This window comes from Lepisosteus platostomus, chromosome 7 (assembly GCF_059453375.1).
Source record: "Lepisosteus platostomus isolate fLepPlt1 chromosome 7, fLepPlt1.hap1, whole genome shotgun sequence".
NCBI lineage: Eukaryota > Metazoa > Chordata > Actinopteri > Semionotiformes > Lepisosteidae > Lepisosteus > Lepisosteus platostomus.
This window is the reverse complement of record NC_142617.1, coordinates 32,992,837-33,015,870: the sequence shown is the minus strand read 5'-3', so window position 1 is coordinate 33,015,870 and position 23,034 is coordinate 32,992,837. Positions and strand designations below refer to the sequence as shown.

Here is a 23,034-nt window from a genome sequence, read left to right as displayed (position 1 = left end):
ACACAGTAATCCCGTGCCACGGCCTCAGCAGGGCAGTATATCAACAGCCAGAGCCCACGAGAATGTGTGACTGCTCCATAGCTTTCACGCCGTGGAGAGCAGAGACCTGAATCCCTGACCTGTGCCGCCTTTGTAGTGAGAAACGGAAGGAATCCTGTGGTTGCGCAAGACAACAGGCAGCCGTGAGCCATTTGCTTTCAATTAACATTTGACCCTTCCACATGTTAGCCCCTGTTATTTCTGAATCGCCCCTTATAACTGGTTTTAAGGGGCGATAAAAACAATCCACCGTGCATAAACATGAAGTTCTCAGCTGGAGTTCTTCTGCCTTAGAGGGCTGCACTAAAACCTCACATCGGTGCATCTTTCCTTGATCAACGACTGACTAGCAAGAATGGCTCCAAACGAGACCCTTCGGCCCTCTCCAGGCTTTTTGGTGAAAGTTAATTGATTTGAGGATCTCCTTTCTTAATAGAAACTGGAGTATCTGGTTTTAACAATATGGCTAAATAACTTGTTCCCTACTCCCACACCTCTCTGTGTAAAGAGGTGCCTCCTGCTGTTGCTTTTAAATGTGCTTTCACATGGTTTCCATTTGTGCCTTCTGGTAATTGTTTAATGGTTAATTCTAAAGAAACCAGCAGAGTAAGTGCCTCTCAGGTTTTTAAATATTTGTATCAGATCTCCTCGTTCCAAGACTGAAAGGTTTCAGGTCTTTTAGTCTGTCAATGTAGGACAGCCCTTAAAATCTGTTTATGTTTATAAGCAGCAACATCGTTCCTACAGGGTGGTGACCAAAACTGTACACAATATTCTAAATGAGGCCTTACTGGTGTGTCACACAATGTTAATGTTACATCCCTTGATTTAAAATTCTACATTTAAAATGACATATCCTAACATTCTCTTTGCCTTATTAGTTGCTTCCCCACAATGTCTAAAATAACGGATTTTAACCCACGAACCTCCACAAATTTAAAAAATACACCAATTAAAGAGTTAGTACCATCTGCCCCTCACAGGGTCTCCCATAAAGGCAGAGCCAGGGAGAAGAAAGTAAGCAGTCAGAGAAACATTTAATGATAAGAATTATCCTTACACTTATATAGCGCTTTTCTGGACACTCCACTCAAAGCGCTTTACAGGTAATGGGGACTCCCCTCCACCAGCACCAGTGTGCAGCCCCACCTGGATGATGTGCCACTGCACCAGCTATCAGTGGGGAGGAGAACAGAGTGATGAAGCCAGTTCAGAGATGGGGATTATTAGCCATGACTGCTAAAGGCCAGGAGGGAAATTTGGCCAGGACAACAGACCAAAATAGGAGTTAACACCCTTACATGCCTATTTGAAGAATATTGTTGCAACAGGCCTTAAGAACTGCTTCTCAAAAAGCAGGGCTACATTTAATCTGCCACCAGGGAGGCTGCAGCAGACAAAGATCCAAATGAGGGGTGAACCCGCCCCCTGCTGCCCCCTCTGCCCGTGCCAGAAGGACTGCACCCCGAGGAGAACAGGGTTCGGCAGACCTGCTGTATGTCTCTTCAGACAGCCACCGAGGGTTGGGGGTTCGACATGGCTTGAGGAAGGAGCCGGGTCCTGATGGCGCCAGCCTTATCCAGCTGGAGGTTAACCCCGTGAGGGACTAGATTCCCATCCTGGCCTCAGGAGATCCAGAACTCTCAACCCCCTTAACACCGCCGAGTTTAGAATGAGCTCAGGCCCAGTAAGACAGAAGAACAGAACGTCCCACGCAGTGAACACGGTGAGGTTTTTCTTTACAGCCCGTTTCGCCGAATCGAAAACAAAACGCCTCTTCCTTGGGTGGTATGTTGACGAGCTTTCTTTTTTTCTGCCATGTCCTCAAATTACCCCCTTGTCCCTTTTTTGCAGCAACACAAGGATTTCAAAGACGTCCTTAGCACGCCCCTTTCAGCACTCTAAAAAAAAAAAAACATACAACCTGGCGCGTCTGGTTATTTTAGAGTGTGATGCCTCGGGCCCAGTGTTTTAATTATCTGAGAGAGCCACAGAGAGCGCGCGCGTTGTGCTGTGTAGCGCATCCCTACCCAGCGAATGGACACCCTGCCGAAACCAAATGGAAACTTTACATTACAGCCGGATGAGCAAAGCGCAGGAGAAAAAACGATTAGCGGCCCAACGTGCGCAAACAACCCTTGGAAAGACAACAGCTGACTTGCTGTCAAACCCTTCCAATCTCACCAACCACACCCCCTGCCCCACAGTGCAAAAGAATTTAAAACGACTGCAATAAATCATCAGACTTCGGGGCCTGGTTTAATGGTTCCTTTATAAGGTTCTTCCTACGCATGGGATCAAACTTTCAGATCTGAAGCTGTAGTGATGCATCATTTGAACGACTGCTGTGGAGTCTTTCATCAAAAGACTTTTTAATTATTTACAAGAAAGAAAAGAGACAGATGGCGATTTTTACTAAAACAAATGCAGGCACAGAATCAGGGGGGGTCTATGAATCACTAAAAGAGGTGCAACAAAGCATTTAAGATTAAACAAAATTGTACCGATGCTAGATAACCTTTTGGGTACTGGCAACGTGCTTTATGAGCATCGCCTTCCGAGCCCCAGATACCAACATCTGGCCCTGTCAGAACAGATGTTGTGCAAAGTCTTAAGTGCAATTTACTCCCTCCCCTATGGAAGCAAACGGAAAGACTCTGGCCGAAAACACCACATGATCTCAACTTTTATGTTGGATGAGTACAGATGCTTTGACAGAGAACCCTGTAATGGAGATCTGCTGGCATCTCTACAGAGCTCTGTTACTTTAAAATGAAATGCCTGTCTAAATAGCGGAATTGTACGCTTTTCCTGCAGTGTTTCAGCTATATAAATACCGGCCTTTGTTCCTGACCAGCTGCATCTGGCCCTGCGCAACCCACAAGGCCTGACCACCGGTTTGGACCCTGGCTGGGCATTGCAGTGTGGCAGGTTCTGACACACTGTGAAAGGGGCACTGAGACGCAGGGCCTTATGCTGGCAAGGAATCAGAAAGTGCTGATGTTAGACTGACAAAGCACCCATTGAAAATGCCTTTTTGCTAACTGAAGTGGGTCCCGCAGGCTTAATTACTGGTAGCTGGTAAAATACAATACGTTAAGAGCCTCTATGATTTCTTGCAGCTGAATCACAAGCATGGCTTGTGTGTCTAAAAGTGCACAAAAGCTTGGCAGCCTAGTCAGGGCACAACTGCTAGTAGCTAGTAACAGGCACAGCAAATGCAAGACAACTGCCTATCAGCCACCCTGATAAGCAGCTGCGAAAAGAATCCCACTGCATTCCAGCGCCCATCTCTCCCCTAGAGGAGTGGCAGTGCAGCTGTTACACTGCAGACGGAGGGATGTCCCGAGCAAAACACTCTCCGAGAACAGGCCGACAACTGAAAATATTTCCTTGGAAGATCCCAGTCCCCCGTGGCAAAGTCACTAACAGGAGAACGGGGGATCAATGAGATCAATGTAAGCCGGAAGACAAAAGTCAGAATGTTAGCCAATATCTTTCAGCTTTTCTACACACCTTAAGGCAGCTGACTTTTTACACAGCATAATCATCTACTGTAATTTGAAAAACAAACCGATCTGAAATTGTTACTCATCTCGGCTTTAGTCCTGCAATCTACATACTGCAGCAGGAGAAAGAGGATCTACAGACACACCTATTCTGACACGCCCCCTGATCTACAGAGATGCCTCCCCAGACACATCCTCCTGAAGATCTGCAAAGTTTCCCCCCCAGGATCTGCAGACAGGCCCCGCCCCCCCGAGGATCTGCAGACAGGCCCCGCCCCCCCGAGGATCTGCAGACAGGCCCCGCCCCCTGAGGATCTGCAGACAGGCCCCGCCCCCGGGGATCTGCAGACAGGCCCCGCCCCCGGGGATCTGCAAAGTTCCCCCACCCCAAAGTTCTGCAAAGTTCCCCCGCCCCAAAGTTCTGCAAAGTTCCCCCGCCCCCAGGACCTGCAGAAATGCCCCCCCGGGATCTGTGGACACGCCCCCCAAAGGATCTGCGGACACCCCTCCTTAGGACCTGTACACATGCCACCTTGGACACAACCTGTCACACACATTCCCCACTCGGAAAGCTGCAAACTCCACAGAGAGGGCCAACATGCAGGAGCCAACCAAAAGCAAGCTGCAGGCGGATTTAGGCCCACCGAACCCTGATGGAGTTCTAAAGAGAACATGGAGAAAAGCCTGAGTGCATGCCCAGTTCCAGAACACACACAGCGGTGTGTTGGATGCAACAAAGAGATGAACTACACTTTTTGCACAGTGACTTAAAACAGTTCGTGGACAGCACCCTCCAAATGTATTTATACCTCCAATGAAATAGGATATCATATTACAGGATGCATTATGGAATATTGGAAAATCTAAAAATGTTGTTCTGTAATCATGGTTGTACTGCACAGAGCAAAGTCATATTTGTCAAATGCACATCCCTGTAGTTAGTATTGTTACAGCTATAGGCGACCAGGAAGTGTCTCTAAGAGTTTGGATCAAGTGTGTAACACCTGTGTAAACACGTGTAAACACGTCCAGCTTCAAAGCAGAGGGGATGTTTGCTGAGATCTGGGAAGTCCCCTGATCAAAAACGATTGTAAAGATTACCTTGGGATACCTAGGTGTGGGTCAATGATTGTCAATGAGCAGTCCAGAAAAGATCCCATATAAGATCACATTAAGAGCACAGGAAAGAAGAAAGGGAGAGAGAAGAGAGGAGGGAAAGAAGGTCAGATGACAAGAGGAGTCAGGAGGAATAGTGACTTGAAGCTTGCACCAGGCGAGAGCCCCTACTTCATGGTCATTGTCCAGCAGACATATCACCCTGCAACTCACAACTGGAAACCCACTGAAGCTAAGCAAGTGTGAGCCTGGTCAGTATCTGGATGGGGGGGACCTCCTGGGGAAAAACTAAGGTTGCTGCTGGAAGAGGTGTTAGTGGGGCCAGCAGGGGGTGCTCACCCTGCAGTCCATGTGGGTCCTAATGCCCCAGTATAATGATGGGGACACTATACTGTAAACGGGCGCCGTCCTTCAGATGAGACGTAAAACCGAGGTCCTGACTCTCTGTGGTCATTAAAAATCCCAGGGTGTTTCTCAAAAAGAGTAGGGGTGTAACCCCGGCTTCCTGGCCAAATTTCCCATTGGCCCTTACCAATCATGGCCTCCTAATAATCCCCCTCTATGAACTGGCTTCAGTACTCTGCTCTCCTCCCCACTGATAGCTGATGTGTGGTGAGCGTTCTGGCATCCAGGTATCATCCAGGTGGATACTGCACATTGGTGGTGGTAGAGAGGAGTCCCCATTACCTGTAAAGCGCTTTGAGTGGAGTGTCCAGAAAAGCACTATATAAGTGTAAGTAATTATTATTATTATTACTATCACCCGAACAAAGCCTAATCAGAGCTAAGTATTAGAACCTTGCTAAAGAGAGCTTGCTATTCAGTGTTTTTGGGGAACTTGGGTTTCCTGGGCAAAGGAAGCTTTTGGATGTCCTGGGAAAATGATTGCTGGGCAGATCTGAGAGAGTCACCTTCTCTAAACTCCTTCAAATCCATACTCAAAACCTTCTTCTTTCGAAGAGCTTTTACTTAACTGGTTCCATTCTTTACCCTTCTACTTTTGTTAGTACCACCATTCACGGTCTCCTCTGTGTATTGTAATTGTGGTTTATCTTTTGTATTCTTTTTATTTATTGTTGCTGTCATTCTGTAAAGTGCTTTGAAAAGCCACCTTTAAAGACACTATATAAAACAAAGTTTATTATTATCATAAATGATACCTCAGTCAGAGATGTCTTTCCTGCTTCTGGGTGTATTTCTAGAATCGAAGGATAGGCCCCGATTTATTTTGTGGCATCTGGGTTTGCAGAGGCAGAGATTTAACTGCAGGTTGTACTGTTTTGCACTATTAAGAAGGCATCTTATCTATCATTGTGGCCTCTGTGGGCATTTAAGGAATTCAACAGTTAGTAGCAGTCTGGGATTTTTTCTGGGTGATTAGAACGTTAGGCCTGTGGAATGCCTTGTTCGTACATTTTGTAAATATGTAACTTTTGTGTTGTATGCTTCGTTGTGTGTAGTGTTGTCTTAATAAACATTTGTTTAACCATGTGTGCCTGGATTATTACTCTTTTCAACAAAGCTGGGCCAGAGAATAAACAATTCACGTGCCTCTTAATTATACCAAATGCTTGGGTGTATTCTGGAGAAATCACTTACAAGTTGGGGGTTAAGAAAAATTATTTTACTTATTGACTTAACCGCGCCGTCCATTCCTGAAATTCACAATTTTTAGTAACCCCCATTTGTAACAGTATTTTGCAAATCCTCCTCTGGCAGGATTACAGTGGATTAAAATGTCTTAATAGACTCTACAGTGGAAAAGTGGCAAATGTGGATTGCATTATAGCCACCCCTCCAATAGCAGTCTTCTGAGAGCTCTCTAACATTAAAACAATACTGCTACTACTGAACATCTTAAGCCTGTTATCTCCGTTTATACCCCAGGGAAATGCAAAACCTTCTGAGGCATCTACATGGTTCAACGGATTTCCACTGCACTTTCAAAGAGCAAAATGTTACTGTAGATTTTTTTTTATAATTTTCTTAACATATTAAGAGGCGTGAATAAATGTGAATCTCGTGTTTTCTTAACTTATTTATGACAAAGACTTTTTCTGCACTGCTACTACAATTAGAGTGTAACAATTTTAGAATTGGTTTTAGCAAGCGTTCATCCAATCCATAAATTCTGTGCTGTACTGCATGTCTTTTGTTCCTACTTAACTGGGCACTTGAACAAATCCAGAAGGCACTGTATCCAAAACACCAGACAGACAAGAGTCAAAGCTCCGGCAGCAGAAACAGGACAATGAACTTCAACCTTGTAAAACCCGGAAAAGATCAGACTGCTATGCAATGGGAGTCTGCGAATGGAAGCCCCAGCTCACCCACCCCGCAGACTGGTAGGTTTTTAAGGGCTGTAAACTTCGGATAGGATGAAGTGTGGGCGAGGGTCTGCGGTTCTCAGGCTGCAGAGGCTTTTGGACACAGCCAACTTTCACAGCGTGGGGGGGAGTGAGAGCAAGCGGCATCTGGGATACAGCTCGAACGGAGACAGGCCTGAGCACAGTGTGAATCCAAGGAGACAGGGCAGCACGTTTCTCTGTAATGCGTCTGTGAGACGGCCCACATGCATGCGGGGTGCAGCTGAGGAACGTTTCAGCTAATCAAGGGTCTCCCAGATCTGGGCTGCAGGTACAAGGAGGCCCCGCTTCGCCAATCTAGGGTGGGGGGTGATCTTGAAAGCACAGATTTTCTGAGAAGGGACTTACAGGAAGCCTGTTTTTTTAAGCAAAACAGTCTTTGTGGACACCTTAAAAAGAGGAACGCCCCACTCTCCCAGTGGGACTGCTTTTGTAACAGAGGAAAGGCCACTCCCATCAATTCAAACACTGCATACGAGTACAGTATGTCATACTTCTGTCCCGCACACTTGCAGGAAAACAATACTCACCCCAGAGCCAGGTCAATAATAGCTATTTGGATACAATGGATTCTGTTCCTTTTTCTGTGCATTTTCCAGGTCCAGAGGAGTGGTCCCAGGACAGGAGGAGCTCAAATTAGAGGATTGCCACACAACCTCACTGGTTCCTGGTTTATTTTTTGTGCTGCAAGTCTGCTTTTTGAATTGACCAAAGCAACACCATGTGCATGTACAAAATCTCACAATCTGCAAAACAAAGCCCACTGATCGACTGATCGTGCAGAATTTGCTCACCTGCAACCTATCCCACGGACCTGTAAGCCTCTGCAGGATATATACCGTCGTTCTTAAGTGATGATGTTCTTGATTTTCATTGTGGCGCAGTGTTTGGCATTGCTGGCCCAGGGTTCAATTCTGGGCCTGGGGTTCTATCTGTGTGGAGTTTGTATGAGGGTCTTCTCTGGGTGCTCTGGTTTCCTCCCACAGTCCAATGACATTACTGCTAGGATAATAGGCTTCAGGGAAAACTGGTCCTTGTGTGTGTGTGTGTGTGTAACCCTGAATGGGTAATAAAGTGGTTAGAAATGAATCATTATTCTTGTATTGCCTGTAGACTTGTTTCCGACAGTGGTATTTGGATTTAAGCACCCAGGAACTGGAAAATCCTAGGGCCCTGGATTGTACTCAACTGGGAGGATGGAACAAGCAGCCCAGCTGATGCTGAAGCCGGGTGAGAGATCCTTGGATCCATGAGCAATTAATCTCGACGGGATGAAAGACCTCCTCTTGTTTGGCAACTTTATGTCCTTGTGCGTTTTATAGAGCCCTGTGCCTCAGCGCTAATTTATTTACAGCTGACTGCCAAACTGAGAAAATTCAATGTCACCTGCCTTAAATAAAGGCGTCTGCCTAAACCATTCATCACCCAGCTATTTAAGGAAGGATCCTGGACACGGTGTGACCTGGCAGATTGTCTGGACTACAATTTCACCTCTCAGGGTGAGGAAGAGCCTGGTATTAATGCACATGGTTGGAAAAGGTGAAGCACAGAAAGGCATCACATGACAGACTAGGATGGCAGGGCCTTTTCTGGAGAAATCCAAACCACAGATCCCCAACGGCGTTAACCGGACAACCTTTCATCACTTTTTGAAGTGATGCTCTTATGATATCACTTCTCTGAGAAAAAATATAACTTTTTGTGTACTGTTCTAGTTTGTTCTTTGTATATTCTGGACTGTGAGCAACTCTTCTTAGTGCACTTCTCACTGATGTACTGACTGTATTGTATTGTTGTACTATTGTATCATTTCGTTACACTGTGCTGTGTTGACTGTGTTAGGCTGCTGTTGCACTGCAATTTCCCTCACGAGATCAATAAAGTATCTATCTATCATATGCGAACACGTTATTTGACTAGTTCAAAAACAAATCAAGACGAAATACCAACAAAAACATCTGGAGGGCTGTGGCTCTCAAGTGCCAGCGTTTAGGACACTGCCAGTCTGAGTGAATCGATCTGATAGAGCAGGCAGAGCTGGGTCTATTTCACACAGGCCCCACTATGACATCAGATGTGTGGAGAACTATTTATTATGTGGGAGCAATATCTTTTTGTAATTCACAAATTCCTTAAGGCTTGAAACTGGGGATCTGCAAAATACCAATTACAAGCCAGCAGGGGTTAAAATACTGCCAGCTCCTGAAGCAGGAGATGTAAATGAATGATTTGGCAGCGCTCACCTCCTGAGGCAGAAGGGCCTGGCCGTCCGGGGCCCAGGGTCGCTCCTGGCAGCTTCAGCAAATCACAGGGCTGGCCCGAGGGTCGCAGGTCGTGGGGCGGGGCTGTCTTTTGGTGAGACTGTGGGAGAGACAGATGGGACACCCCTCAGAGAAGAACCTACAGTCCATCGCCGTTGGCAAAACGCAGAAGTGCGACACAAATGTGGTTAAAAAAAAAACTGAACTTGGATAAGTAGGTTTCCCGAAAAGGACTCGCAGCTAATGTGTTGTTAGGAGACAGGAAGGGTAGAGAATCATGAGATCAGGATGGGGGAGATGAATAAGCTGGCAGTAAGAGACGGCGAGAAACTTTGCAAAGAGGTAACGAGGCAGAGAAAAGCACAATAATTTTGAAGATAACGAGAAGTGGTAGATAAGGCCATTGTGGGGAGGAGTACAGGTGAAGATCTCAAGCAAGGAACAGACAATACTCCAACGAAGGGCATGTCTGTCTTAAACAGTAAGTGGTGGATGTTAAGAGCCAACTCTTCCTACTTTCCAAACTCCATTCTTTAGTGAAAAATGGTCCTGGAATAGGCGCAGGACTGCACCATCTAAGTGTGCTTACACATCCAGTACCATGGTGCAGGCAGCCTTCAGCGGTTCACACAACACCTCTCTGTTAAGCACATCACTTGCTGTACAAGTTCTGGGCACTGATCCAAACAGTTGAAGTGGGCACATCACAGTGCACCCTACTGGCCCGGCTACAGAACTGCACCTCAAAGGGTGGAGAAGCTTAAAGCAGCGACTCCAGGAAATGAATGTCCTACAGGAAATGAATGTGAACTACCGCTGAATAGAGGTCTGTACAGTACAGGCCACCCTATTTTTTTAAAATATTTGACAGGGCTAAAGTATGGAAGAGCATTTATGAATCTGGACTTACAACCGGCAGGTAGTGGGTTCAAATTCCCTGTGAGACACTGCTGTTGTCACTTTGAGCAAAGTGCTTCACCTGAATCTTACAACGTTTCTAGAATTAAAAATAATCATTCATTCAAATCAGCCTCAGGTAATCTGGAAAAAGTCCTTTTATAAAAAAGGCACAGCCAAGGCATCAGAATGGGCTACAGGCCCCTAGCCTTTCACTTTCACACAGATAGATAAGGGTGCATGGGCTTTTAAGCATTCCGAACCAGCCACAGTCCTTGACAACTTTCTTTCTGCAAGGGGAGTCTGTGTTCCCAAACTGACAGTTCAATCATTCAGCAGCTTTGCCAAAGGCTAGTGGGCCTGTCTTAATTAAAAGAGCAGCAGCATCAAATCGTGGTGAAGGCTGTATAAGTCAGATATCAGACACAGGTCTGATGTTTGAATTTGAAGGAAAAAGGCTAGTACAGTTTACACAGATACACAATAACTAATATCAGATTGATTAATGAGTCGATCGCATAACCAGCTTTGACAACCTTAGAAATTAGATAGTGTCCTGCCACACAGGGACACGCCCACTGCACCAGAGAGTGGCTACTGTCCTGCCTCACAGGGACACGCCCACTGCACCAGAGAGTGGCTACTGTCCTGCCACACAGGACACGCCCACTGCACCAGAGAGTGGCTACTGTCCAGCCACACAGGGACACGCCCACTGCACCAGAGAGTGGCTACTGTCCTGCCACACAGGACACGCCCACTGCACCAGAGAGTGGCTACTGTCCTGCCACACAGGGACACGCCCACTGCACCAGAGAGTGGCTACTGTCCTGCCACACAGGGACACGCCCACTGCACCAGAGAGTGGCTACTGTCCTGCCTCACAGGGACACGCCCACTGCACCAGAGAGTGGGTACTCTCCTGCCTCACAGGGACACACCCACTGCACCAGAGAGTGGCTACTGTCCTGCCTCACAGGGACACGCCCACTGCACCAGAGAGTGGCTACTGTCCTGCCACACAGGGACACGCCCACTGCACCAGAGAGTGGCTACTGTCCTGCCACACAGGACACGCCCACTGCACCAGAGAGTGGCTACTGTCCTGCCACACAGGGACACGCCCACTGCACCAGAGAGTGGCTACTGTCCTGCCACACAGGGACACGCCCACTGCACCAGAGAGTGGCTACTGTCCTGCCACACAGGACACGCCCACTGCACCAGAGAGTGGCTACTGTCCTGCCACACAGGACACGCCCACTGCACCAGAGAGTGGCTACTGTCCTGCCTCACAGGGACACGCCCACTGCACCAGAGAGTGGCTACTGTCCTGCCTCACAGGGACATGCCCACTGCACCAGAGAGTGGCTACTGTCCTGCCTCACAGGGACACGCCCACTGCACCAGAGAGTGGCTACTGTCCTGCCACACAGGACACGCCCACTGCACCAGAGGAGCTCACACTCAGCACCATTGCAGAGCAAGGATAGATAAATGAATAAAAGCTGGAATACTGATCCACACAGGCAGAGAGAATAGCAAGCCAGGGCTGGGAATGTAAGGGTATGGCACACATGTGATAGTTATAAGTCTCACTGCCATTTCAAATTCATTGAGATCACTTTTCTAGGCCTGCATTTTGTAAACCATGAGTGCAAGTATTTCTAACAGGAACATACAGTATGAACACAAAAGGGTTACAAATAACCTAGAAGGGGCTAGATGAGCCAAATGGTCTCCACTTAACTTTTTATACAAGGACAACGCTATACTGAAGACTTCTGATCATAATAGTTCAGACTCTGTTTTTTCAGCACAGTGAGTAAAAAAGATGTTTTCATGTACAGATGCACTCCTAACAGCAAGCCTGTCATTCAGTTCAAATGTCTGTCTAATCAAAATTTGGTCACTAATTTGTTTGCTTAAATTTTCAGCCAAGTCCACTTTGAACCCAGCTGTTGCCAGATGTGTGATCCAGTGGGAATCCCAGAGTTCCACGCCAGAGCTGTGGCGCATAATTACAACTCCTGATGGGACGGCACTGGGAAGCCCCAAGTGTTTTCTTAGCTGTGAGAGACCAGCGCCTATGATTTTTCTTCTAGAGTTTAGAGAGGAATCTTGACTCTGGCAAGTAAAGAGTGTGCATCCTGGCTGAAACTGCCTGCTTCATGGTTTGCAGGACCTGCTCTCGCTTAAGTAAGAGCAAAATACTGGGCACGTGATTGTGCGTGAAGCCATATGTTTGGATGAAAAGAGCACTGTAGTAATACTGTTTGGCAGGAATGCCTTGGCATGCTTGATGTTCAGGAACCACAAAGGACTGATTTAATTTGCAAGCTTAAAAAAAAAAAAAGAGAAAAACTGCTGAGCAGACTCATTATTTCTGCAGACAGACAAGACGCCTCTCCAGGGCGAGTCGGGGTCCCAGCTGGGGGAGGGGTGTGGGGACAGGCAACCGTACCTGAGGTAGGAGGCAGTGTGAAGGTTGGGGGGCGGCATCCTTGTCCTTGTCTGTAAGAGAGCAGAAAAGAGCATGTCAGCAACAGGAAGGACCTGCCAGGGCCACAAAGACAACAGATCTGACACCTGTTATCAGGATAACAGACAACAACACAGGAAACTGCCTCAAAGGATCAGCCTGGTGCCTTGTGTTTTTTCCTGTCCATTGACAAGCTGCATGACTAAAGACTTGTTCCGCTTAAAGCGGAGATACCCACCTTCAGACCCTGTGATGGATACCAGGTTTTTATGGTTTCAAGTTAAAGACAGCTCTACACCTAGGACAAAGGCGAAACTGATCTGATCTTACCAGTTAGTCCTTCTCCGCAGGCTTACACAGTCAACAACGTAAAGAGGAAAACCTGCCGGATTCTGGACCCTGAGATCACAGAGGTCACAGCTGGGAATCCTGGGCTTCAAGCATCCCCTGCACACTAATGCCTTAAGCCAGAGGTGTCCAGTCCTGGTCTTGGGGATCCTTGTGTGCGCGCAGGTTTTCCTGGTCTCTTTAAAGCAGCAGCACCTGAAGAGCTGGGAAAAGCTGCTAAACTGGTCCAGTTAAGGCATTAAGCAGCTGCTTTATATCATTATGAGCTGAATCAGAAGGAAAACCTGTCCACACACACTGGCCTTCCAGGACCAGAACTGCACAGCCTTGCCTTAAGCAGCTGCAAGGTTACTGACTCAGCCACCCAGATAATGCTCACTCCTGAGCTCAGGCTCTGACTGGGCACTGATCAGAATAGCTCTAGAGCTGAGCCAGGCAGGGATGCTTGTAACAGAATCCAGATCTTCAGGCAGGCTCAGCAGGAGGAGGTGGGGTATCATGCTAAGAGCTAAGAAATATATGCACTATAGGCAGTGATAGTGCCGGGGCTTAAGCAGAAGGAACTGCTTCAGGAGACCACTGGACAGCCCATCCAGGGCTCATTCTGAGCTGGTAATGGAAAGTCTTCCCCCAAGGCATCTGGTTTGCTCAAGAGCCAATGGCATAAGAAATGCAAAAGATAAGGGAGTGTGCTGTACTCAATGCATTTTCTGCCCTGCTTCGAAACTGCTGATGTCAGACAAACTCTCAGTAGCCACTGCCCATCTCCAGAAAGAAGCATTTTTAAGACATGGCCCAGCACGAACGCAAAAATGACAAATGCTGGGTGGGGAAAACTGAGAAGTTGATACCTAAGGAAGCATTGTTTTTTTTTCAGGAGAGGCTGGTAGGAAGGGGTGGCTGACAAGACCTTCAGAAGTACCGCAGTGAAAAAATGAAAGTTGGTAAGAAAATATTCCCTTCAAGCTCCGCTTTTTTTAAAGCAACCCAGCAGAACCGCCGTTTAAAACCTTGCAGCTGCAGCCCTGTGGTTTATTAATCTGTATGCCAGGGACCTGTTTATCTGCAAGGCTCATTCATTGGAGCGCTGATTTATCAAATCAATGTTTAATGAATGCATTCATAATGCATACAGGCGCATCAGGCAGGAGGGGCAGGACTGCAGATTGACGGGGTCACAGGGCTCAAGAACAGAAACGAGAAACTGGAGCAGGTTGGGCAGCTCCAAGGAGGCCTTTTTGCAGTTCCTTTAGCTTGTTATTAAGGAAAAAAGGTGAAAAGACACCCTGTGACTGGCACAGGCCCACTGTGAAAACAATCGTTTAACGTGTTAATAAGATATAAGATATATAAGGTCACTTTATTACCCAGATACAATTTCTTGTATCAGGAATTTGTCTTTTCACATACCCCAACTTGCTCTCCATGAGACACACAGACAGGGAGAGAGAAGCCTGGGGTCAGAGCGCAGGGTCAGACATTTATACGGTGCCCCTGGAGCAGTTGGGGTTAAGGGCCTTGCTCAGGGGCCCAAAGGAGAAGGATTCCTCTGCTGGCTGCGGTACCAGCAACCTTCCAGCCACAAGCGCTGATCCTTAGCCACAGAGCTCTGGTAAATGCTGTGGCAGCTGAGCCAAAACAAAACCAAAGTGCTAAACCCACCAACAGAACACAAACAATCTGTATAAAAAAAGACCAGAAAGCCTCACATTCAGGAGTTCATGACCCTCCTCTCATGTAGACTCATGTAGAGCGCCTAATCCCGTTCAGCGTAGAATGACTCAAAGGATCAGAAAGAAACCGCGGGAATAAGCTTGTAGGGTAAGAATCAGCCCTCTGATATCTGGCTGCACATCAGACTGTGCACAGTGTTAGTGCTGTCAGGGCTCCATCGCAGGCACTTTTAACCAAGTGTTGGAGAAAAAGACAACATTGCAGGGTAACACATCTGGCCTGTGCGAGTGCAGCTCAGTTAGGCACTCACAGTTACAGACACTTCAGAACTTCTTTTGTGAGTGTCACGGAGCTTCCAGTACAAAATGAAGTGGCGACTCCCCTCCCACTACAACATAAGCAGGGTTCATCTCTATTATATTTTCAATCGGTCTTGGATTGGTGAAAACCGCACAATACCACTGTGCAATACCAGCCTTCCGATTGGCCATGCCTGGGCACATCGAGGATGCAGTGCTGGCCGTTTGCTGCCACCTCCCCTGCCGACTGCATGCTGTACCTGCACTTTCAAAAACAGCCATTGGAAGACGGCGGCTCTGAACTGGCTAATCCTGTCTCTTCTGAGACTCACAGGTGCCACAGACCATTCTGGCCCACTGTCCCTCCTCCATGGCTAAACGGATTAGCCGTCTCCCCCCTGAGCTCTGCTACCACAGGGATGTCTCGCACTGCTCATTCCTCCTGCTTCTGAATCCGTACACCCACAAGAGATGGTCTGCATCTTTGGAAATTACAGTCATGCTTTGCCAGGAGGTCGTCTTGGCCGTGGACGGCAGTGAGCAACCCCTGTCTCTGCCTTTGTGCACGATCACGCCATGCCAGCACAGCGATGCTACCCCCTGCCACCAAACAACTTGGGCCATCTTTGGCTGGACAAAGCAAGCCCTTCCAAACCTTCCTGCCTCCCAGCGCAGGCTCGCGTTTCCCCATGTTCAAAGCGCTGCCCGCTGGGGCTGCAGGTTGGATCTGCTGTACCTGTGCGGAGCGGAGGCTCTTGTCCAGGGGGGATCTTGGTTTTCGCCGACAGCAGCAGCTCATAGGGGTGGTCCTCCTCCCCCTCCCTGTCAGCAATCCGGCTGTTGACGTACAGCCCCTAGAACACAGCAACAGAATGATGTCACAGCGCCGCCACCTGGCCACGCAGAAAAACCTGCAGGTCAAAACATCTCCGAAAGCAGCTGCATGAGCAGACTGGCTGATGTCGCCCCAAAAATGTGCACTAGAACACAAGCCTGGGACAGCTGCAGCACACTTGCAGATAAAGCGGTATTAGAGGTGAACATTTCACTTAAGCCAATGCATCCAGGGTGTAATATTAATAAAATAATAATGACAAGCAACCACGTGATTCATGTGTCACAAGGTTGTTGTTTTTTTGCAGAGACTAATGATTTTAATTCACTTACAAAATCAAGAGGACATGTACAGGAAAATCCATGAAATGCAAAACTGGAATCAGGGGCTTTAACAGCAAGGGGCTGAGGGAGTCTGGAGCAAGCTACCCATGGTGTTAAAGCCGATACTCGGGCTTCTTTCAAGAAACAGCATCTCTTTGCTACTCGTAACAGAGCATGACAGACGCGCTGAATGTCATCTTCTCACTTGCAACCCTCCTCGTGTTCTTAATTACATTTGGCTAGACCTTCAAAACAAATTAAAAGTGGGCCACGTTTTAATTCAACACTGGCCTTGAAGACTATCGCAAGGTAAAAATCAAGCTTGGTACAAATCCTGTTTTTATTTAGGTGGGGTTAAGTTTGTCATTTCCTCCCCTTATCGTCGTGTAGATCTTCGCCTGGTTTAGAAATGCCACTGAAACAGTGAAACACTGAATCTGACCGACTGCAGTTGCTATATAACGTGGGATATTCCCAATACACTTCTGCTCTGCCTCACTGTGACACATCGGGTTGAAAAGAAATTGGAGAGGGAGTCTGAATAAATACAGTTCCCTTTAATCCCCAAGGCCTGCACTTTCATAACGTCAGTGTGGCTTGAAATCAAGTCTTGCTAGCCTGCCTGCATACTAGGATGGCCTCTGCGACTCAATGCATGAATATGTATAAGAAAGAACTGACGCTCTGAGACGACAGGGAGAGGAGGGGTCAGTTTTGTAGTTTGTACTTGTAGTGTATTGACATGCAGCGGTACAAGTGCTTTCAATTATGGCCCTGTCTCGGTTGGTTAGCCGAGCCATCTGGGAGAATGGGGAGATAGGGAGCTGGGTTGTGACAAGTCTACAGCACTTCAAATAAGCTGTCATCTTTAAGCCAGGACCAAATACACATACTTATAGGCCTACGTTACTCCTGCTTTCTTCAAGAGCTACATAGTAGAGAAGCCAGGCGCTATTAGAGTCATTAATTGATCGAACCTGTTAGTCCAAACCTTCCCTGGAGACAACACACTGCATCTTTAGTGGTGACGGGGGGCTCTCTTTACTGACAAGACCAGGCGCGCTCACAGATAGAACTGTAATCGTATGCACTGCAGAGGGACCACAGCCTGAAGCTGGCCGCCAGCTTCACAATCTAACAAGTTTTTAGATGAATTTCATGGCTCGTTTTGTGAAACTGCATGGCCAACCGAAACTCTGAAGGGATCTCACTTGAAAAAGATCCAGCTGCATTTGACTGTCTTCTGTGGTTCTTTGAAAACAAAAATCAAAGATATCTCTAGACAGCGTCTTTAAAAAAACATGAAAATCATAATAAAACCCCCAAACAGTGGCTTTCTTCAGTTCTCCCACAATATGTATCCTTCATTTCCCTAGATCTGAACCAGCTGCACAAATGTTTGTGGCCTGTACGATACACACAAGGCCATACAGTGATGTGAAAAAGAAAGTACACCCCCTTACAAGTCTGTTTTCACATATTAAGACATATCTGACCTTCATCTCTGTTTTTTGAATAATTACATAATAAAATTTGTGTTCGTTATTTGTCAAATGAAGTTAAATTAATCTACTGTTATGACTTGGTGAGGACTAAGTGAAGTCAGATTTGTGTTAATATGTAGAACCACAGATTTTTAAGATGTTGTTGTTTTCCACATCACCGTACATCGCTGTTCGTGTGCTGTGTAATGCACACTAGGCAGAGTATCACAGTGTTTGTGCCAGCTCTCTTTTGAGCTTGGTGTTCAACTGCAATCAGATTTTGTCAAAGCTGATCTTTTCGATCCAGCAGTGCTCTGTAAAAATGAATATTTAGCTCCATACATTGGTTCTTTATGCATTTCTACTCGGTTAAAGTCAGACATGAAGGCTACAAAATTGTTGAAAATTACTTTCAACTGGAACTGGAGTTTTGCTAATTTCTATCTAATTCAAGAGAGACAGCGATAATATGACTTTGGATGAAAACATTTCTGTACTATCTACTATATAAAAAAACAGGGGTGCCATATAGGACTGAGCTCTCTTCTGAGTTTCACTTCAACAGTTTTGTTGAAACACAGAGACAGCTTGAGCCCCGTGCTTAACTCAAGGGCTGTAGAGATGAAGATACATATGCCTATAACCCAACGGCTTGATTCTTCCAATTTCTCGCTTTGCTCATCTTCTCTGATAAAACTGAAAGCTTCATATTGTTCTTCTAGGCATTTTCATCCTATTACACCCGTTCTGAAACCAGGATGGTGGTACAATGACTGTATTAACATGCACAGCTCATCATGTTTGAGTTTCATGATGCTTTAACAACCAGGACCTCTTTCATCCCAAAGGATTTCACAGAGGGGAGCCAGATTACCCGTCACTGGAGTGCACTGGAGATACCTGCCTGGGTGACACACAGCAGCTCTTCTGATCCAGCAGCCCCACTGCCCAGCATGTCTGCTGGCAGAGTGAGAAACTGGAACTAAGCTAATTCTTAACTGAGATTTAAGCTGGAACTTTATAGGGGCCAGACTGTACAAGATCAGAGTAGATTTGATTCAAGACATCCAGGTTAACAGCCCTGCTTTCATGAACAGTGCCACAGGTCCCTTAAGGACCCATGTTAAATCAGTCATATCTTGGTTCAAAGCAGGGGCGTAGCCACGGGTGGGCCTGGGTGGGCCCAGGACCACCCTGATTGATCCTAGGCCTATGTTACACATTTGATTTTTTCATCGTTTGTCATCTGCTATTGGCTCGCTGTATCTTTTGTGACCAATAAGAAAATAATGTAAATGTAGTGGGGTGGTGCAGGCGTAGCCGTAGTCTAATTGGCTATCCTTGACGTCAGAGCTATCTAGCGCTAGGTTTTTCGTTTATTAGCCAACATGGCAAAACAAATGCATATATCTCTGTTTTTCAAAAAGCCGCGTGTAGATGACCTGACCAGTCCCGAAACAAATAAGACACATGAGATGCTACAGGCATCTTGGGTTTTAAGGAGTATAGCCTGGCTTCCCGAATACAAGTGTTTCTGGAACGCAAGGGGCAGCGCACGCGTTTGCTTGTAGCAGCTCGATATGTGCTCAATCTGTAGGAATTAAGCACGAAGAGGTTCTAAAAATTACAAGTTTTGGAATGCATGAATAACATTAAGATAGTATTGACGGATAGATGCGAGTGTGCATTTTACAGATAACTATTCATATTGCCTCTAAATGCCCTGCAGTATTTTTAAGTGAACGACATTTACAGAGCTAAAATACATCCGAAGTATGTATTTGACGCTTTTATTAGCAGACCATTCTTGCAATGAAAGGTATGATGAATTGGTTAGCAGTGTAATATGACTATACCAATTCAGTGTTAAGCCTTGTGGGATTTAAGTCACGAATGACCAAATTAGGTGTCTTTTGGCATCGAAAATAAAATTCTAATTTTGTGGGTTTCATACAAGTTTAAAAGCATCATGAAGGATCAAACAAGATCTTCAGAACTTAATTTTTCAATACCTTCACAGTTTTTATTCTCACGGCACCTCACTCGATACTACCCTTGGGGAGATGCATTTACTCCAACCTCTGAAACCCATATGTGTGTGCACGTTCTTCTGGTATGTTATGCTCAAGTCTGCTGAATATTTAAAGGCAAGGTGAACCCTGCATGGTATTTTAAACACAATATTTCAGATGGAATTTGAATCTGCGCTGTGTTCATTGTGTTTTGCAATAAAATATTAACTTCAGAGTAACTCGTAAAACTACCGAACAATCTAAAAGCAGCTATATGAAATACTTAGAACTGTTTCAAGCAACTAGTGAAAATGAGCTCTTGCAGCTTTTTCATTAGCTAAAGACAAAGTCCTCATGAGAGACCTTTGCAAACTAGCTGTCATTTGAACTGGAATGTGCCGACTCTCTAAGTGACGAGATTATCGCCACATTCAATTCCAAGCCCCGATGCCTGCGTCTGGTCTAGAAGGCCAAAACCTCACAACAGAGGTAGGCACTGATTGTTTTTTGTGTGTGTCCGCCGTGGCACAGCCTAGGTAATTGTTGCTTAACCTGTGTGTGAGAGAAAGACAGTATATATATAAGGTTCCGCTAATTCTTTTGATTATACCTGCTCAAGGATTGGATTGTAAATTGGGGGGGTGCCCCTATGCTGGCAGGACGGTCAGTTAGACTTACTTTTGCACAGGCCCACCCAAAAATCAATTCCCGGCTATACCCCTGGTTCAAAGTCTTAGCTGATGGACAGTACCTTCTACGGCACAGTACCCATTCTGTGGTACTGGTTTTGAAATTCTAGACCAGATGAAAGAGCGCCATCTACTGGTCTACCAACACCACTTCTTCAGGAGGCGCTTGTCCCCCTTCACTCGCTGACATCTACAAGACTGTTCTGGTGACCGTGCTAGACCACACACTCATAACTCACTCCCGTGTACACTGATAAAACCGTTTTGTGCGCTTCTGCAGCGCATGGGCTGCCTCCTGCCTGTAGAAATGTTCAGTCCCTTCGTCCTGGGGTTACCTCAGAGCCGGTGTGATCCTCGTCCTGGTCGGGCGGGGGTTTCGAAGGGGGTGGTGGACGCTCTCTCTGAAACGAAAACAAACACCCCGGGGTTCAGTTCTGCCTCAGGCTGTGTGCAATCCATTTTGTTATGGACATACGCTGGGCTTATTTCTGAAAAACCTGACAGAGTGCTAGACCTGTCTCTCTTTCAGGCTGCAAAAGAACTCAAAAGAGGATACCTATTCAGTCACAAATGAAAGAGAAATTCCAGCTGGGGCTTTCAGATGGCTCTCCTACACCCTCTGGTGGACAAAGGGGAGTGATGGTTTCATTTTCAAATGGTATTTTTTGGGGGGAAAACGTCCTATAACACAGCGTCAGAGGGGTTTTCACCACCATTCCCAGGAATGAAACTGAAATCATATAACCATTTCAAACACATCATAAGTGACTCACTAGTAAAAGTGTCCACTCAAAGCACAGGATGTGCTCAGGTCTGCCACTCAGACGCCTTCCTGTGTCTCCCTGCGCTGGTACAGGGGTGGCAGAAGTGACCAATCCGATTAACTACTGTCCACTCGGAATCAGAAGGGCAAATATAGATTTGTTCCGTCGTTGGGGAAAACAAACGTCCATATGTCCATATCTCGTATGTTCCTAAAATATTTTATTTGGACAACAAAGAAAATGTTTCCATCTACAACACTCATTGTCCATGTTCAGTGGTTCCTGCCCCTCGCCTCTCTCGCCCCCCCGGCTCACCTTTCCCCCCACGCTGTCGGGACGTCCCGAGTCGCGGTCGGAGGACTTGCCGCTGGCCAGGCTGTCCAGGGAGTGGCAGGATGTGGCCTCGAACAGCACCTCATAGGGGCTCTCTTCCTCTGGCCGTGGTACCATCCCGGACATCAGCTCCGAGACCTGCTGCTCCACCTCACCTGCAGGACAGGTGGCAAACAAAGGCAGTGAGGAGCCGCCGAGGCCCGCGCCCCGGAGACGCCGAGACAGCGAGACGCCGAGGCCCGCGCCCCGGAGACGCCGAGACAGCGAGACAGCGAGACGCCGAGGCCCACGCCACGGAGACGCCGAGACAGCGAGACAGCGAGACGCCGAGGCCCGCGTCACGGAGAAGCCGAGACAGCGAGACGCCGAGATGCAGAGGCACGCGCCACAGAGACGCAGAGACAGCGAGACGCCGAGGCCCGCGCCCCGGAGACGCCGAGACAGCGAGACAGCCAGACGCCAAGGCCCGCGTCACGGAGAAGCCGAGACAGCGAGACGCCGAGGCCCGCGCCACGGAGACGCCAACACGCCAAAGCCTGCGCCAGGGAGAGACGGCGAAAAAGCGAGACGCCGAGGCCTGCGCCGGCGAGACAGCGAGACAGGGAGACGCCAAAACCCACGCCACAGAGGTGCAGAGGACTGAACAGAAAGAAGGAGTGAGAGAGAGTTTACCCAGAGAGATGCTGACACACTGGTAGAAACATTGATCCTGAGTGAAGTACTTATCCATCGGCTTCAGGAACTGGAGAGAAACTGACACATCAAGGACACACTGACTTACAGGAACCAACAGCACTGAAGCTGGGACAGATGTTAAAGGGGACCAGACGAGCTGTCCAAATTAGTCCGCAGTGTCTCTGTGGAGCCACCACCCATTAGTACGAGAGAAGGATCTAGATTTGTTATTCAACGTTAACCCTACCTTTTGACCTGGGACTCACTTACCTTTTGACCTGAGACTTAGATTCTCCTGACTGGCTGAAACCAAGGGTGGGAGAGGAGCCTTCTGGGATTCTCCACTACATCCTGTCATGTGAGCTGTGAGTCACAGAAAATAAAGCTTCTCTGACTTCACCGAGATCATAGCCAGTGTCGAGGTCACGAGTGCAGTGTGCAATTCAATTCAAAGTAAAAAAAGGTAAAAGCAGAACTTTTACTATGAGAAAAGAGAATGAGGGTCTTCAGCTATGAAGCACTGGGGCTGGAGGCCAATGAGGAAATCCAGTTTGCTGCTTTAAATGTTGGTGGACCAGTTGGTGTCACTGCTCCCTGTGGATCAGGCTGTCCAGACCAATGCCCCAGTATTGGTTCAGCCATTTCATCTTCCGAGACTCTGTAAGCTCCACAACCCCCAACAGGAACAGTCAGCAGGGCCTGACGAAGTGGCGCGCCTCTCACAGTCGCGCTCTCTGGGCTGACGGGGAATCCCCAAGAGCCGAGAAACCCTGGACAGACTAACTTCAATCTGGCCCCCTGTGAGGTTGGAGCCAAGTGACACGATCCGGGCTCTGACGTTGCAAAGCCTCAACTCGAGAGCGGGAGAGAGCACTGAACACCGCTCCGGAGCCCCAGGGCCGATGTCCAGACGCCATACCTCCAGGCC

General features: G+C 47.3%; 1 protein-coding gene across 14 annotated transcripts in view; it reads right to left on the bottom strand.

The window, feature by feature from the left end:
• LOC148658551 (ankyrin repeat and SAM domain-containing protein 1A-like) overlaps positions 1-23,034 on the bottom strand; it is a 133,045-nt gene that overhangs the window by 66,486 nt on the left and 43,525 nt on the right. For 13 of the 14 annotated variants that reach the window (XR_015940099.1, XM_088639885.1, XM_088639891.1 and 10 more), the window contains 6 exons: positions 22,377-22,469; positions 21,414-21,586; positions 20,670-20,735; positions 15,728-15,845; positions 12,653-12,702; positions 9,274-9,391 (listed from right to left, as the gene is read on the bottom strand). Coding sequence is in view for 13 of the 14 variants with exons in the window: in XM_088639885.1 (XP_088496011.1) it covers positions 9,274-9,391; positions 12,653-12,702; positions 15,728-15,845; positions 20,670-20,735; positions 21,414-21,586; positions 22,377-22,469 (618 nt within the window). In the remaining variant the exon portion in view is untranslated. The remainder of the gene's footprint in view (positions 1-9,273; positions 9,392-12,652; positions 12,703-15,727; positions 15,846-20,669; positions 20,736-21,413; positions 21,587-22,376; positions 22,470-23,034) is intronic. The other variant, XM_088639894.1, reaches the window with a different exon arrangement.